General features: G+C 36.7%; 1 protein-coding gene across 2 annotated transcripts in view; it reads right to left on the reverse strand.

Annotated features, from left to right (window-relative positions):
* LOC137642161 (organic cation transporter protein-like) overlaps positions 1 to 19,613 on the reverse strand; it is a 72,717-nt gene that overhangs the window by 6,483 nt on the left and 46,621 nt on the right. For both annotated transcript variants that reach the window (XM_068374698.1, XM_068374697.1), the window contains exons 6-11: positions 15,022 to 15,176; positions 8,600 to 8,768; positions 7,999 to 8,137; positions 5,867 to 6,051; positions 1,279 to 1,439; positions 650 to 714 (exon numbers count right to left, since the gene is read on the reverse strand). In XM_068374698.1, coding sequence (XP_068230799.1) covers positions 650 to 714; positions 1,279 to 1,439; positions 5,867 to 6,051; positions 7,999 to 8,137; positions 8,600 to 8,768; positions 15,022 to 15,176 — 874 coding nt within the window. The remainder of the gene's footprint in view (positions 1 to 649; positions 715 to 1,278; positions 1,440 to 5,866; positions 6,052 to 7,998; positions 8,138 to 8,599; positions 8,769 to 15,021; positions 15,177 to 19,613) is intronic.

The following is a 19,613-nucleotide window of genomic DNA, read 5'->3' on the forward strand; positions in this document are numbered from 1 at the left end:
TAGTCCAGAGGTTTTTAGCACCCCCAGCACCTCGGGCAGTTGTTCCACTGTTGTTGTATTCATGTCTGGGTTTGGCCAGTTTTACATCAACATTTTGGCCACTGCTTATTGGTGATGGTAGGATATATATATATATATATATATATATATATATATATATATATATATATATGTGTGTGTGTGTGTGTGTGTGTGTGTGTGCGCGCGCGCGCGCGCGCGCGTGCACTTGCGTGTGTGTGACTCAGAAATATTTATAAAGATCTTAAGGCAGTTCAGTAAAACAAATTGTCATTCGTTTCCTAGTAAATAAATTTTATCTATAATCTATTTACTGCAATAATTTGTTCTTTGACGGACTAATGCTCTATAATATAAAAAAGTTGAAAAAAAAATTATAATCGGTAGTAAACAGATTTCTGTCGACGAAATCTTTGACAAAAATTTATCTTGGGTGTTGTAAGACTATGAATTTGGACTCACGCTCAAATAGTTAATGTCAGTAAAGCCAAAGTAAGTGATATGCAATATTTTGGTTAGAATATTAGACACACGTGATGTTTTAGTCATTGTTTTGTTGTCCTTCAGAAATGCCTTTTCTAATTTTCTTTCTCAATTTTGTCTAAGTAAGTATGAATGAAAGATACCTTACCTGGAATGAGCCACCAACAAGCAGGAACCCAACCATGACCAAAATCCATCTAGCCCAGTCATACCCTAGAATGAAAGATTAGACATGAAATTGAATTTTGGTGAAAATCCTTGAAATTAATTTAAGATTAGCAGCTATTGAGGTACAGTATTGAAAGACATAGTATGGCCGGTGTGAATTTAAGGATTCGTGCCTACGACCCAATATCATAAATATCATGCGGGCTAGGTCATTAAGATGAATCACGTTTTATGAACTACATAATGATAAAAGTTAATAGACAACCACCATAAAGTGTTAGACCTATATGATTCAAGTGTCGTAAGATTTTTGCTCGAAAAAGGCCAGAGCTATTTTGATCAAGTATTTTCATTTATAATGGCTTGAGAAAAATCTTTCCTACTGAAAAAGTAGGTAAAGACATGTTAAAAATCATAGGACACAAAGACTCACCATTTAAAGATGCATTAGATAACCCTGCCCTTCCTCATCCAGGTCAACACAACATGGTCTATATATAACCCGATACTTTATTCTCTTGTAGGCCAACATAGAAACGAAGGAATTTAAAGGAAAATCCTTGACAAAATTAGCGTTCTGCCCACTGAATTATATACTTTCAATCTTACCGGAGGGTATAAGGAGCTCCAATAAAAAGCACACGCCACCTCCAAACATTCCTGCGAAGATCATAACCCTCCTCCCTAGTCGAGTTGCCAAAGGAGTACTCAAGATAATAGCTGACCCATCCATGAGCCCTGTCAGAGCCACGTACAGGAATGGACCCGACCTGTGGCGGTGAAAAGATCAAATGTAATAGTTGAAGATTGGAGATTTTTCCATCAATTATATACACTGCTGTTATGCATTGCATTTGATTTATTTACCGTGCAAAAAATATATATATGTGTATCTTGGTCGTTTACCACTATTCTAGAATGATTAATAATGGGAAAGTTGGAATGAAAAACTCATACTTGTATTTGGAAATAAATAGAAAGTTGGTGGAAATTACTTGGAAGGTGATCAAGGGAATACAATTGAAATTATAAATATACTGTAGAACTTCGTTAAAAGGACAAAGAACGCAAAGATTTTAATGTTTGTGTAGGTCAGCTTAAAAGCACATGTCTATGAATTGGGGAATTAATATAATTTCTCATAAACAAAAAGTTTAAAAACGTGGAAAACGTCTGGGAAAATGTCTTCAACTTTTTCACGAAACTTTCTTCTACAGAAGTAATTATGAAATCAGATGTGAATTACATAATTTTGAATTAAATGGTGTAGATGATACTGGTGATAAACAAACAATGATGGAAACATTATCCTATCGATAATGTTTCCAATATTGTTGGGGGTGGGGGCAGTTAAACTTGCCTCCTTCAATATTTCAGTTTACAGAATAAAAACTTCAGTCAGACAAGCCCGACACTTCATACCAAACGTACTATTTGACTTACAAATCACCCTTAGCTCTGTCGATAAAGAATTGTGCATTGACATAGGTAAATTCAATCTTACTTTGTCTCGCCTGCATCCTTCTTTATCAGCGACTAAATATTTTTTTGGAGAATTTTCGATTTCAGCTCTAGCTTCTCATTTGATTACTTGATACTTCACACGAGCTAATATGCATAATATTGAAAGCGTAATGAGTCATTGATATTTTCAACAACAAATTTATAACCTAATGAAAATATTTAAGAATAATAAGAATTGAAATATGATATTACTGCAAGGGATCATTGTTGGGTCGACAGTCAAAATCACTTTACCAAGATCCCCACCTCGTCATTTACTTCGACGTGAGCTACTTGAAAGTTTTCTTCATTTAACGTCACAAACCCCATTTTCTTACGGGTATCCGCATCAAGGAGTAATTGCCGGTGATTGCCGACAGCAGAAAATAACACTGTATGATCTTTCTTAGTTTTAGGATTAATTATAAGGAGTTCTACCTTTTGATGGCATTTTTCTTCTGCATTGTTCCACGTGTAGAGATTTATTTGTATTTTGCTTCAGTTGGTGTCTGTGGACAGATCGTGTTAATACAGTTGAACGCTGCACCGGGGTCATGCAAATATTTTATGTTGGAGTTACTGACATTATTGCATATGACCTTGAGTCACATTTTCGTTTCATAGCAGACTGCCACCTTTTCTCGTGTTCATTCACCACTGGTGCTTTACGTTTTACAGCAAAGTGTCCCTTTTTCTCGGCAGCTTTTGCATACTTGGTCATATGGAAGATAGATGTCCTTGCCAAATGATAACTTCATTCACAAAATTTGCAGTCTTTTACCATCTTTTAATTCTATGGCTTTACTGCAGTCTTCACCTCGAATTCCTTCTTTGATCTCTTATCCTCTTCCTTTTTTAATTTGCTTCTTTGATGACCTTTGTCCATTTTCTCAATAGGATTTCCATTTCCTCCTCCTAATTCCTTTACGTGAATCAACGATTATCCATGTGCTCTGCTAATATCACAAGTCTTCTTTAAATCTTAGTGTGATTTCCGAAGCAGCAACCCTTGGAGCTTGCCTCTTGCGGACACTAGAGTCATGACGTGAATCATTATGGTCATTATGTTTGCAGCACATATTGTATTAATGTAAAGCATATATCAGGTTAAGATAATGGGGTTGCAGATTATTTATCTCGGGCTGAATCAATCGATTCAGGCCCGGAATAAATAACCTTTTTGGGGGAGCTATCTTACGAAGCTGGTGTAGTGTAGAGTAAATAATTTATTTATATATTTCATATGTGTATTTAAGAGGTGAATAGCCAGTTCATAAGGTGAGTTCCTCTCATGTAGGTATAAGTTTGGTATGTAAATTATGTAAGACTTTCGTCGTTAATTTCATTGTATTCTTCATTCAAATCAGTATATGTAAAAGTACTTCATTTTTAAGAATTAAATTTTTATTTCACATATTTTGCTAAGAAGTCTTACGTAATCTCGATAAACTATGCAGTAAGAACTATATGAGGTATGAACGAGGGCTTATGGTATTGCATCATGTTTGTGAGAAAATGCGAAATTCTTATGTCTGTCACGTGTTTCGGAATGTTCTCGAAAACCCCAGCGTTAGTCTTTATCTTTTTTTTATTGTTTTAGGACAAAGGGGACTGAGCTAGCTGAGAGAGAGTCGTCTCGCTATTGCTTTAGTAGGCGCCTGATAGATAATCAATGGTAACTTTGGCGTTGCTGAGCCAGCCCCCAAGCTTTTAGACTCCTGACCTAGAATAGTCTAGAAGTCACTAATTCAATATTTATGTGCCCGTAGGGATGCGTAGGGCAGAGGAGAAACAGCCTGTCCTGTGAAAGAGCCAAAGTTCATCCTCCTTCTCTCAAGTCCCTCGAGAGTGTCCTCTCCAAAGTGTATAAGTTTAAATACAAAATATATCGTTTGTAGTGTGTTGAAGTGTTACGTTAGACTTTATAGGTGATTCAATTTATTGTGTCATTATGCCTGCAGGTTTGATATAAATTATTGAAACTTTCCCTGTACAAGTAAGAAACATAAAGTATATTTGTATCACTATCTGGTTACTTCGTGTGAGCTAAATTTCGTAAGTTTATCAGTTACTTTACGTGATTTCTTCAAGAGATTAATCTTTAAAGTGTTAAAGGTTAACTATTTTCATAAGCGTTCTGGACTAAATATTGGTGTAAGATTTAATTTCCAGTGAAACAAGTGATTATATAATTTTCAGTGTAAAAATTTTTTTGTCTTAATCTAAGTTTTGCTCAGAATTAATATTTCGAGTGATTTATTTTTTATGTAAATTCTTTCAAAATGTAATGTTTCGATCACCAGTGTTTGTTACAGTACTTTTTCGTATCCCTGTTAAAGAATCGAAGTGAGAGGTTGTTTTGTAAATTTCTTAATAATAACTACCCAGTTTTGTTTTGAGTGTACTTAAGAGACCTTTGGATATTCAGTGTTTTTATATATTGCTGTCTGGGAGTTATATAATATTCTCAGAGTTCGGGTATTATTCAAATATAACAGATTTATGTAAAAACAAACTGGTGAGTTTGGAACTCGAGAGGTTGTGTAGCTTACCAGCCGTAATATATAATTTATATTTGTTGTGCCCAAACATGGGACCATGATGTATATATATATATATATATATATATATATATATATATATATATATATGTATATATATATATATATATATATATATATATATATATATATATATATATACATATATATATATATATATATATATATATATAAATGTTTTTGTGAGTTTGATTCTCTGTGTTTATGCCGTAATATAATATTAGTTGTCTTGATGACACTGTACGTTTGTTGATGCAGACAAGGGCAGCAAAAACTGCAGAAAACAAACAGTAATCAATAGTGAGAACTGAACGAACTTGATAAGTTACCGGAGCAAGATGGCGGTTGTCCACACGTACGTGGGCTCGGTTCATCTATTGTTGGTTATTTATGTGGAACTTCCAGTACGATCTATGGGCAATATGTATTGTACAGGGATCGTCAACAACTCGTCAAATATAACCCAGAGTCAATATTTGTATTGACTCTGATATAACCAATAAGTGCTTTTGTTAACAACTATTTACGATGAGCTTAAGGTAATGAAATCAAATGATCTGGAGAACAATAAGGTGTTGAAAATTAAGATAGTTAAAGAGGAGGATTAACACATGAACAGAAATTAATATTTGTTGTTTGATGAATGGAGAGAATGAGAAAACGATCATTAAGAAAAATGATAGCAAAAATATGGGTATAGAAAATGGTTACACAGATAATAAAAGAGGAGGGGTTACTAAAATATAGTGTGAAAAGAATTTTCACAATGCACACAGAATTACTATGGGCAATGTTTCCATTTCCTATAAAAATCCATTTATTTTGCCTATAGACGGCGTCTTGGTGTGACCACATAGCTACCGATGCAGACAACATATTAGGGAATGATTGGTTGGAATCCACACCGTAAAAATATGCTTAGTGATTACTGACATTCTCACATTTTTTGCCATTTCTGTCTGATACTGAACCGGGAGATAAAATTAACAGTTAGTTAATCATATTCCCCCCCCCCCTCCCTGTGCCATAAAGAACATAAAGGCCATTTTCAAAGAATTAATACATAGGATAGTGGAAGAATATGTGACTCTGTCACTTATAATTTGAGAAACTTCTTTCATACCTCTACTTACGTCGTAAAATTATTTGCATTGATAGCAATGCTCAGGTATAGGAAGGATTGGAGGAACCACAACATAGGAGACAGGATCAGGATGACCATCATAGCAGGAGATCGAATGTACTCGAGTAACTTTTGTAGTTTGGTTCTTAAAAGCACATTTTTGCATCCAGATAATTCTTCAGACGTTTTGGTTGCCTGGAATGAAGAAATGTTAATGACCAAAAATAATAGATATCTATGTATCCGAAATACTTTCAAGTCTCTCTCTCTCTCTCTCTCTCTCTCTCTCTCTCTCTCTCTCTCTCTCTCTCTCTCTCTCTCTCTATATATATATATATATATATATATATATATATATATATATATATATATATATATATATATACAGTATATGTGTGTGTGTATGTGTGTGTGTGTATGTGTGTGTACTTTTTTCTAATTCATAAAATAGGACACAAAAGATTTGAAAAAATATCGCACAGTAAGCTTACTCTCTGTAATATATATAATATTTATAAAGACTATATTAGGCCAAATAGAGAGACAGCTAGACTTTTATCAACCAAGAGAGCTGGGAGGCTTTAGAAGTAGGTATTCAACAACTGACCATATCCATGTAATTTACAAGCTAATGGAAAAATCAAGAGTATGACAAACCACTATATATGGCATTTATAGACCATGAGAAAGCTTTTGATTCTGTCAAATCTTCAGCAGTAATGAAAGCCCTTTAAAGATAAGGAATAGATGAATCTTATGTTAGAACACTTGAAGATATGTATACAGGAAGTACAGCAATCCTCAAAATACATAAAGACAGTGAGAAAATTCCAATTAAGAAAGTCGTTAGAAAGGGAGACTCCATCTCTCCTATATTATTCACAGTATGCCCATAGGGCTTTTTAAAATCTTGATTGGGAAAATGTAGGAATTAACATTAATGGGGAATACCTTAACAACTTAAGATTTGCAGATGTCATAGTTCTATTTAGTGAATCATGGAAGGAATTGCAAAATATGATTGAGATTTGAATGGAGAAACCAGAAATTTAGAACTGAAAATCAATATGAAGAAAACTAAAATAATGTTCATTGAAAATGCAGACAACAAATAAGGGTTATGAATGAACATCTAGAAATTGTTAATGAATATACCTAATTAGGACAGACACTAAGTGTTTCTCCAAGGCACGAGACCGAAATTAAATGAAGGATAAGCATGTGATGGAGATCTTTTGGTAACCGAAAGGAGATTGTGAAAAATATAATGGCACTTTCTCTGAAAAGAAAAATATTTAATCAGATGGTTTTACCTGTATTAACTTATGCATGAGCAACTTGTAGCCTTACTAAAGACTTAGAACATATGCTAGTTACAACTCAAAGAGCTATGGAAAGAATAATGGTGGGAATAACAATAAGAGACAGAAAAAGAGCGGCATGGTTACGAGAGCAATCTGAAGTAAAAGATATTCTAAAATGTCTGGTGCCTTTGTCCTGCAGAGGACTAGTTACGGCTGATGATATATATATATATATATATATATATATATATATATATATATATATATATATATATATATATATATATACATATATATATGTATATATATATATATATATATATATATATATATATATATATATATATCGTCATTATCATCATCTCTTCCTACGCCTATTGACGCAAAGAGCCTCGGTTAGATTTCGCCAGTCGTCTCTGTCATGAGCTTTTAATTCAATACTTCTCTATTCATCATCTCCTACTTTGTGTTTTATAGTCCTGAGCCATGTAGGCCTGGGTCTTCCAACTCTTCTAGCGTCTTGTAGAGCCCAGTTAAATGTTGGTGAACTAATCTTTCTTGGGGAGTGCGAAGAGCATGCCCAAACCATCTCCATCTACCCCTCATCATGATCTCATCCACATATGGTACTCGAAAATCTCTATTATAGTTTCATTTCTAATCCTGTTCTGCCATTTAACTCCCAATATCCCAATTACTTAAACATATATATATATATATATATATATATATATATATATATATATATATATATATGTGTGTGTGTGTGTGTGTGTGTATGTGGCTATGTATACACGGAAGTATGCATACACAAAACTGACAAAAAAATATTACTAACCTCAATCAATTTTTTTACGGTGACGTCAACTGGCTCTCTGAGTTTCACATTGTTGAACTTGACTGCATTCTTCAGTACTTTAGTTGCTTTCTCTTGCTGCTGCTTCTGTATCAACCATCTTGGAGACTCGTCAATGTACCTGAATTTTACCAATTTCTATAACCATTATTTTTGTGGCCAAGTTTTTTAGTTCCTTGAATTTAAACATTTACGAAAAATGTGTATTGGATTTCACAAGAGAATTGGTAAGGCATTCTTTATGCTAAAACAGAAGCATATATATATATATATATATATATATATATATATATATATATATATATATATATATATATGTATATATATATAGATAGATAGATAGATATATATATATATATATATATATATATATATATATATATATATATATATATATCATACACATTTAACTCACATCAGACGCCTATTATATTCATATAAAATGCCAAGTTACTTAAACTCATTATGCTTATTTGGTTACTCAATTTTGTTCATATTTCCTTCATCATTTCTCAATTCATGTAAAACCTCTTCCTTTCCTCTCTAAGATTTATAATGAATGCAGCTGGTGCCCTTGACTCACATGGCGAGAGGAAAGAGTAGGAGTCCAGGAGAGACTCCCGCCAGGAGCAGATACTGCCACGTTCTGACGAAGTAAGCGATTGAAGCGTTGCCAGCCACAAAGAAGGAGTAAGGGAGACCCAGAAGCATCCCCACCAGGCTTCGATGACGAGACGGTGTCACCTCCAGTGCTGCATTGAGAAAAGGACAAGGTCAGTCGGAGAAATCTCAGGCCCCTATCATGCTCCATGATATATCATACTGCATAGAAATGTTGCCTAGGCATAATGCCATAGTCAGAGAAACTAGGTCATTGTTTGCATATAACACAGACACACACACACGTATATATATACACACACAAATATATATATATATATATATATATATATATATATATATATATATATATGCATATATATAATTGTCTATATAGATATATATATATATATATATATATATATATATATATATATATATATATATATATACTGTATATATTCATATCTATGTATATATTTATATATATATATATATATATATATATATATATATATATATTTATATATATAGATATATATATATATATATATATATATATATATATATATATATATATATATATATATATAGGGAGAGAAATCATTTTATCTTAATTTATTATAATGATTTTGGAATTTAAAATTTATACTGTATGTTGTTCCAGTGTCATTTATAGGTTACTATCCCATATGGTTCGTTCTTTCTTTATTCATGCTTATTGGGTGGTAATTGACTGCACTGCTATTGGTTATCAGAGTTTGTAAATAGACTGGTAACTGCATTGTATATATCACTGAGACCAGGACGAGTTTTCTTCGGTCTTAGACCCCTTTTCACTTGTTTAAGAGTCTTGTTTTAAACTTATGGGAAACCATTAGAAGACAACAGGATCCAATAATAATTTGTGTCAGACACCTTCATACTTCCTGTGGAGGACCGTGAGAATAGCCATCTTTCAAAAAGTGTTTGAACGGAAGGCCAAGGCCTACCTGTCGGACTGCATACGCCCTTATCTTACTTTCAGCTGGACATTGGTGTCACCTCACTTGAATAGTCATTGGGAACGGTAGGCTATGTTTATTTTCAATAAATGATGATACAGACTAGGAAGACTACCTAGTCTCTGCTTTGAACGTTTACTGAAGCAGACGCTAGGAATATTCATATAGAAAGGCTTTGCTAGCTTTCATGCTTTGTAAGGAGATGAGAGAATTTAACTGTTAACAATGACGGAATGTCGTCATTGATGTATTATACTGGTTGAAGCTCCATTGGGATTTGAGTTGAAATTAAGTTGAGGAATAGGATGTCATGGGGAAAATATTCGGTGCCTGTACAGTATGTGGCCATCCAGATTTGGATGTGTCCTTCCTCACCATAATATTCTAATATATTCTGTATATGTATATTCCTGATTTGAACTTGGTGGTTAATTTGATAATAAAAGTAATGCCAAAATTCTCAAACCTGTGGCTTACGTGCATAATGCAATATGTAGCCTACCTCCTACCAGAACAAAGGAGCAAGGAGACAATGTTAAATTGTGAGCAAAGCAATTAATTAGGTAATTGGAATAACCCTGTAATACTTGGTCATACGATATTCTTCCTTGTTGTTAGTTGCCTTATGAACGCTTGTAACCAGGCAGTTATAATATTTCATTTAAGGTAATTATCATTATATCGTAGTTGGATATGAACCGAAGACAGTAAAGGGAAGACAGGAACTTTGCTTGGATTTCTGCATTGCAAGCATTTGTCAGATTTAGTAGGGGGTATTAGCCACAGATGGCGTGGGATTTCGTGCGATTGTCGTCTGTTAATTACTTAGTCAAGTCACTGTTGGCAGATGGAAAATTTCCCCTGGTGTTCTTTTCAAACTTATAATGTTTTTTTTATCAGGCTTGATTTTTATCAGGCTTGATACAAGTCTATGCTACACCATGAACAGAATACAATTTAGTATTGGAAAAAATGGGCTACAGGTTTTTTTTTCCCTTTAAGTTCATATATTATATTTCCATCCTTCTCTTGTGAATTTAGGATCTCACAAACTGGTAACGCTGACTCAAGTATTAAAAACAATCAGAGCAATGCCGTCACCATATGTAAAACAAGTAGCCAGTGCTGAATATATGGCTCCTTAAGAATAAACTGCCAATAAATGGTGCATTTTTTCTTACATTTATCAATGCAAAATTAAGGTAGAGTTGTATATTGAATGTATATATGATTATAACTTGCAGAACATGTGTACTTTATCAAAGTCCGAGATTATACATTGAAATATGGCTTACAGAGGCTAAGAGCATTTTACTAATGTAGGCACAAACTTAAACCTCAAGCAACAAAAATTACATAAAATGCAAAAAACAAATCAAAGCATCTTTTCTGGCCATATTTCTATATGGTATTACTATTAGTAAAATGTAACTCTTAATAAACCTATATAATACTAGACCATCCACCACTAATCTTCTCCCCTCCTAGTTTAGTCTTACGTACAGGTCCAATTTCGGATGTGTGTCTTGCTCATCTGCAAGTTATATTTTCGATAGCATATATACATTAAATGCACAGTCTAACCTCAACTAGCAGTTTTTAAATGTGTGTAAAGTCTTAGGATTAGCCATATGCTAAAAGCGTGTTTAACAACAATGATAAATATTTCATATATATATATATTGGATTTTGTATTAATTCATCGCCCAGTGTAAAGAAAGAGCGTCCTCTGCTAACGAGAAAATAAATAAAGAAGCGACGTAAAAGATTATAGGTAGTTTGATTATCAATATGATTTAATACAAACATATATCATGAGATAAAAAAAATAGACTAATTATTGGTCTACTGTCAAAGTAATATTTGAACAATTAGCAAATTAGTTGGGCGAGTCGGCAATAGATGGCCCTGATCACAGACTAGGTGTGCACAGGTCATTCTATAGGTAGGCTTTCATGTCTTCCCTTAACTGTCTTTAGTTATGAATAGGGAGGAATCCGTAACCTTATTTTAGGGTAAAGCCACCAACTATACCGGAGATAGAATATCACAGGCCTCGTTCAAAAGGTAGGCAACATAATGTACTGGCAACAATTATTGTCTTTAACCCTAAATATTGTGTGAAAAGGATGTTTTGCATAATTTTAAGTTTCTGGTTGCGAGTGCTGTTTCTTATCCTCGCCCTTTTTATTTTCTGAATCTTTATTAGAGGTCTGGAAAGAAATATGGAAAAGAATTTTACATTAAAAATAATGGTAAAACACGTCCAAATACAGATACAAAGGCACCAGTCGAAATGGGACTCGTAACATATATATATATATATATATATATATATATATATATATATATATATATATATATATATATATATATATATTAAATTTAAAAACCATCTAATCCTGCTGTCTTTCTCCCTAGTATCCCAGTGTTAAAGTCAGGGATCTCGAGAGAAGCACCTCGGCCCCCTGGGCAGGTGACCCCACTCCTCTCTTCTGGCTTGGAATATTCACTGCCTCGTTGACTGCAGTTGTTACCAGGAGAAGACGCATTGCCTTTTATTGCATCACACTGCTTCTACGAGCTCTGTCCCCTCTTCCTTCTTTTGTCTGGCAGTAGCAGTAACAGTAGATTTATCAGCAATAATAATGCCGAAACTACTGGATGAGACACGTTCGGGCCCTTTTTTCCAACCCTACCGGTACATGTTATCCCCCTTCACCTCATCTGCTGACCATGTAATTCTCATGGATACCTCCTGTCCACGATTTTGATAGCAACACAGACATGTTCTCTTAGTAAGCTATGTATGATAATTTGTATAACCATCAAGACATCTACTAATGGTTGGTTGTCAATAATCAAATACAGTATCTGCATGAATGGGGTTCGCCCGCCACCTGATATGTTTCCGAGTGATTGTTTTATTACCCGTTGGTAGGATGGCACTGTGGGGTGTGAAGCTATTGCAGTCTTTGTATGTGCCCATTGCAACACTGAGAACAGACTCTGACCTGAATTTTCATATGATAATAATCCTTCATAACATGTTCTCTTCCATCATATAAGCTTATAATGCGTATTTCTTTAGTAGCTTTAATTGGTGGCCCATTTGCAGGGACTTATGCCAAAAGCTGCTAGATCTGTATGGTCTTTTCTCTTTCTAATCATATGTGTAGCCACTTCAAAGTCTCAAAAATATCTCGATAGAATTGGTAATTTACGAAATACACTTTGGGTATTTTACAAGTTACATTTTTCGTCATCAATGTACTCTATACATCTGCGTTTCTGTCCGCGTGAATCTGATCTTTATTGCAGCACGCCAGTAATAGATCTCACTCAATCAGTCTCAATTGGATGATAATCTCTTGACCAAATGTACTGAATTTGTTGTTCTTGCTTACCTCCATGATCCAGCCGGCTGCATCCCACAGATTTTTCACTCTCACTTTCTGAAGTAGCAACTGCCTCAGTTGTTCTAGTTTGTTTAGGCTTTTTGGACTTTTATCTCACCGGCTTAACCACAACTTTATTCATAGCACTACTCACACATAGTGCTACTGAGACCCAACATTAATGGTGCCCTAAATGTATCCAATGCTCACGGACAAAATAATACTGTAGGCGATTTTACTCCTGTTACAATGTGAAAGATTCATGTTACCATCACGAGCCTCACACACCTGTAATGTGACACACTCTATGATCTAAATCAATATCATATTTGTTTATCCTCAGCTCATAGTGAATAAGCAGATCTCTCTCTCTCTCTCTCTCTCTCTCTCTCTCTCTCTCTCTCTCCAATCTGTATCACTTTCGAGCTATTTCTCTTGTGAGAAGACATATTTCTCTGCTTTTATACATTTTAACCGTTTCCGTCCCACCAGTAAATTAGCCATGATGTATTAACATTTTTCTCTGATATTACTAAGTAATATTTGCACATGTCGGGTCATAAGATCAAGGCTTTTTGTCTATCACTATGATGCACTCCACATTTACTCTTAATCTTTATTATTCCGCTAATCAAAGTCTAATAACTCTCGTCACCATCAACACAAACGGGGTGGAGCCTGTTCAGCCTTGGGCATTTGTGGACAATTAATGTCCAACTCTCTCTCTCTCTCTCTCTCTCTCTCTCTCTCTCTCTCTCTCTCTCTCTCTCTCTCTCTCTCTCTCTCTTCATGGAGCTGTGTCACTTCAAAATCAACTTCTTTGTTATGGCCCTCTAGCGACTTGAAATGTAGTTAACACTAAACTATGAATAATACCATTTCAACAAGAGAGTATTGGTTGTATAAAAGCACAGGAAGATTGTTTTTTGGGAGTCTCACGAGACACCTAACCATTCCCCTGTACAATTTCGTGGAGGGACTCCGAGGGAGTAACAATATGCCAAGCCCCGACCCCCAGAAAGGAAGCATGGTGTCAGATTCCAGCTCTCACACGCAAGGTTCCAAGGATAGAAATTGTAAGAGACCAATACTGAGAGAGGAGAATGAGGAAACGGCGAACTGAAAAAGGTGTAGGGAGGGAGGGATTTAAAATTAAGTGTGCTTTTGTTTTACGGCAAGTTAGGTAGCTAAAACCATACAGACACGCCGATAGCAAAACCAAAAGGGGATGGTAAGATGGGACAGAAAACATGAAGAAAATATTTGGAAATCAGTGACTGCTGAAAAGAGAGAGAGAGAGAGAGAGAGAGAGAGAGAGAGAGAGAGAGAGAGAGAGAGAGAGAGGGGGGGAGCAAGGTGGAAAGAGAAAAGGAGGGAAGAAAGGAGTAGGGGAAAGGGGAGACAGAGAGAAGGAAAGAGAGAAGGAGCAGGGAAGTGGAGAGGAAAAATGGGAGAGAGAAAAGGAGTGAGGGAAGGAGCAGTGGGATAGATGGAGGGATGAAGAGCAGGTAGTAGAGAGGAAGGAGAGCTAGATGGAAATAGGAAAGGAATGCCAGTTCTCTTAACAAAGTCAATAGTCTAAGAAGCTTACTTGAATGAAGAGATGAATTACACTATTCAAAGATTATTACATCAAGGAAAAGAATCCAGGATAAGAATGTGAAAAGAGAGCGAGGCCAGACATTAAGGGGGTCAGTGTTACCATATCAAATATATTTGAGAAGAATTCAAGGTGTGTAAGAATACTTGTGGGCAATAGTATGTGTTTATTTGTTTGTTTGAGCGTGTCTTTGTATGTATGTATGTATGTATGTATGTATGTATATAAACAAAAATTTTAGAAAGTGTGATTTTCCGAGGACTGCAGACACTAAACTACCATGGATTCCACTAATTGTAGGCTCCATGAATATACATGTAAGAATTCAGTTCGCTTCAAAACGTAGAATAATGAATGCATCTAATGAGTAGTGATTATGTAAACTTGATATATCTATGCTCACCCAAATTCCAAGCGGGCAGAAGCATGACGATCATGGTGATACCAAAAACCATCCTCATCACCAGAATGAAAGAATACGACGGGACCGTCACAGTCAGCATCACAGCTATTAGGTGGCCGATGCATCCAACCTGCACGGATCTCTTTCGTCCAAACCTAGTGTAATAAGGGGAGTTTATCTGCTTGTTGATAGCATCTGATATTTAGAAGTGATTGACGACTTACCTCATTCAAAAGTTAGTGATATTTTGAAGTATAGATAAGTAATTTTATAGTAACTTCTTCCAAAGGTGAAGCTATTTAGATTGGAAAGGAGAGAGTTCACCTGTGCATCGATAACAAGGGACTTTTAGAATTGATATAAAGTGAGCAATATTTCGAAGTATAAATGGGTAAATTCATAGCAACTTCTTCCAAAAATGAGTTATTTCTTACAGAAATAAGGCTGTTTAGAATGAAAAGGTGAGTTAACTTATTCAAAAGGGAGGGATATTTATGGATACTTGAAAGTGAACAATTATGAAATTTAAACGTGGCGCATCCAGTTTTTAGACAACTATCCTTTGTATGGAAGTAAAAACATTACTTTACCAGGGAGTGAAATAAAGCAAAGAACTAAGCCTGCAGCAGTAAAGACCCATAGAATTTAATGTTTTCTTTAGATGTCTGTTGTGAAAAATACATGGAAGTAAATATAAATTAATTTCTTTCTGAGGTGAATGATAACATTAAAGTTAAAGTGCCATCTCATAAAGAAGTGAATACTACAAAATATTTAGAAGTGTGTTGCAAGTTATCCTATTCCATTGTTAACGTGAATCGATGTTTACCTGTGAAGAAAGTTGTACCACAAGAAGTGGTACATGTAAATGAAAGTTGAATGATCTCGTTAAGCAAAGGTATGAGAGTGATTGTGTTTCAAGTTTTAATGGTGGCAACACTGCAAAACTTACTTAAAGTAAGTAACTAGTTTAATTAAAAGGAATTTATTTGAAATTTCTAATGTTTAAAAGAGAAATTTTCACCAAATAAATGAGAAGTTACATTAGATACGTGGCATGTATCTGTTTGCTTTCTCTTACACATTATTCAAACTTGGTACCCAGACAATGAAATGCCCATAATAGGATTACATTGCAAAAAAAGAAAAAAATATGAATAGATAGGCCTAGGATATGGTATTTAATAGTATCTTAATGGGTTTTCTCGTCATGAAAATTAGAATTTGCTCTTAATTGTCCCTGCACGTAATACAAACCGTTTTTAAGAGGATTATGACATTGGTGAAGCTGAAATAGCAGTTAGATTTTTAAGAAGTCAAACATGGCTGGCTAACGGGTTGCAGGTAAGCCTTACCCACCCTACAGGTAGAGCAACCCACACTTTGACTTTGGTTACAGCAAAGCACATAAGTTCACTGCTGAATCACTGACGTAATTGCTTTTGACTTCTTGCTTTTTCTCTCTTTTTCAGAGTTAGTGTGATTGGCCCTTGCAATAACCTTTCAAGGAGGGCCGCCTTTGTGGCCACTAAATGAGTAAGCCAGAGTTGAACCCCATTTACTCTCTGGTTTTTGAAGGGGGCATGACTTCCCAGTCATTCCCCTGTGAGGAGTGCAGAGAGTGGCCTCCATTGCAGTGGGTGGAGTTATCTAAGAAGAAAAAAAAAAAAGAGTATAAAGTAAATTCATTGGCATCAGAGGGTACTCCTAACCTGATACCAAAGAAGCTCTTTAGCTTTTTTTGCCTTCTTTGAGAACAAAGCTTGCTGTTTCCCCTGTGGTTTCTTCCCAGGATTCATCCTCTGGGGAAAGAGAATCTTTAAGAAAAGAAAGTGTGCGAGTGGGAAGTTAGGTGATACCTGAGAAACAGCGTAAATGCAAATAACTTTATTTCAACAGACAGAGAGCTTTTATATCAACAGTTTCAGTGAAAAAAAAGGTCACAAAAATTCAAACAGATTAACAAGTTATCAGTGCAAGGGGAAAGTGATAACGACAATATACAACAAACAGAAATACTGTTAGTGTTCGAGCGTGTCTGATACACGTGCGGTACATTGCTCCCCCCCCCACCCCCGAGAAAAACATACATGTGAAATATGCCACTCTGCTCTTGAGAGGAGTACTATAGATGGGTCATCTGGAAGGAGATATGCAGGTTTTAGTCAATCAGTGGACACCAAATCTTCTTTGCAATGCATGTTGAGGATGAATGTTTTTGGTGCACGACGTATCATGAGGAAAAGGGACGCATAAAGGGGCATCAACGGTGGTTTGCTACTGTTGTTGTGCAGGATAACATGCATTGCCGTGTGCAGATCTGTCGGTATGTGTTTCTTAGTTGGGAGCTTGTAAGTCTGGCTGCATGGAATAAATTTTTCTACAACGTGATGTAGGTGCTGGAGATTGTCAGAGGAGGTTGCAGATGGAAAATATTTTGCAGGGATGACCAACGGGTTGCCATACACCATTCTACCCATCGAAACATCCAGGGCATCTTTAGGAGTGGTCCTTAGTCCCAGGAGGAATTAGACTAGCTGGCTAAACCAGTTGGGGTCCTTACAGTGGGACATCAAAGCTGCTTTGAGGTTACGGTGAAAACCTTAAGCCATACCGTTGGCAGCGGGGTTGTATGCCGTTGTCTGATGAAAAGGTGATACCCAGGAGATTCACTAATGATGTCCACAATTGAGAGTTGAAGGTGGTACCCCTGTCGGAAGTAATTTGCTCAGGGATACCAAATCTCACTCTACATCCTGAGAGTAAGACAGATGTACACGAGGCGGAGGTTGCAGTTTCCATGGGAATGGCTTCAGGCCAACGAATAGAAGAGTCGATGACGGTAAGCAGGTATCGATGTCCTGTGATGTGGCTAGGGGACCTACAACACCAAAGTGAATGTGGGCAAAGTACCACTGAGGTTGAGGAAAGGTACCCACTCCTGAATCTGTGTGTCGATGTACTTTTAAGGTTTGGCATGAAGTACAGTCATGGACCCAATCATTAGCATTCTTAGTAATGCCATGCCAAATGAACTTTCTCTTCAGGGGCTGTCCAGTAGAATAGTGCGAGAGATGTGAAAAGCCACGGTCTAGGTCTACCAGTACTAACGTCATAGAGGAGGATGGCGTGGGAGTCGTCAAGTAGGACATCCTCCCCACGGAGGGATGTACAGAATGTCGAGCATACTTGATATTCTGAATCTTTTCATTAGGCTTCTACCAAGGCATTGTAATCCAATCCCAGGTGAATGGCAACAAATGCTTTTCTTGACAAGACATTGGCAACGTGATTCATTTTCCCAGGGACGAGCTGAAGGGTACAATTGTATTCAGCCACGGTGGAGAGATGTTGGCATAGAAGGGCGAACCAGGCGTCGGACTGATGAGTGAAGGCGTGCACCAGAGGCTTGTGGTTCGTGCAAATCACGAAGGGTGTAACTTCCAAGAAATGGCAAACGTGACAGACAGCCTAGTGCACCACCAGCAATTTGCGGTCGGAGGTAGAGTAGCTGTATTCTGCCTTGGACAGTTTTTTACTGAAGAAGGCCAATGGCCTGGGCGAGCCGTTGACCAACTGCTCGAGGACTGCCCCAAAAGCGACGTCGTTGGCATCGGTGGAGAGAAGGAGAGGTGCATGGGCACGGGAAAAGTGAGAGCAGCAGCGGTTGATAAGGCCTTTTTTGCGTTGCAGCAGGCCACTTCTTGAAGGGGACCGCACATCAGGTCTTTTGGCTTGCCCTTGAGGGAGGCATAGAGGGGGACGAGAGTGGCAGCGATGGCTGGCAGGAAACGGTGATAATAGATAATCAAGCCCAAGAATTCTTGCAGTGTTTTGATGGTCGAGGGCGTGGAGAAGTTCTGAACGGCTGTTACCTTCTTAGGGAGGGGATTGACTCTTTCAGTAGTAATGCAGTGCCCTAAGAATGATACCTCATTGGCACCAAAGGTACACTTGTCATACCAGATTATAAGGCAGTTCTGTTGTAGGCGGTCAAGCACGATGCTTAGATGACGGAGGTGTTCCTCTTTGGAGGAAGAGAACAAAAGTATGCCGTCCATGTAACATACACAGAAGGGGAGGTCCCCTAAGATACCATCCGTGAGACGTTGAAAAGTGGCCCAAGCATTACGATGGCCAAAACAGGAATAATTGAAGGGGTATGTACCAAAGGGGTTGGTGATGACAGTCTTGGGGATGTTTTCTAGGTTCATGGGCACCTGATAATACCCCTTCAGGAGGTTGAGCATGGAGAAAAATCTTCGCTTTGTGCAAGTAGGAGGTCACGTCGGCGATGTTTGGGAAAGGGTTGTGATCCAGTTCTGTCTGCATGTTCAGGCACCTGTAATTCCCGCACAGATGCATAGATCAATCTTTCTTCAGGACTATGTGTAAGGGTGATGACCATATGCTTGATGCCTTTTGGCAAAGGCCCATTTCTTTCATTTCAGCTAAAGCTCATTTAGCGGCTGCCAAACAATCGGGTGCCAGACGTGTAAATCTGGTTAACACTGGTGGCCCCGTTGTCTTGATATGGTGATAAATACCATGTTTTGCGGGAACCATGGGCGTTTGACAAAGTTCTGTATGGA

This window comes from Palaemon carinicauda, chromosome 6, assembly GCF_036898095.1.
Source record: "Palaemon carinicauda isolate YSFRI2023 chromosome 6, ASM3689809v2, whole genome shotgun sequence".
Lineage (NCBI taxonomy): Eukaryota > Metazoa > Arthropoda > Malacostraca > Decapoda > Palaemonidae > Palaemon > Palaemon carinicauda.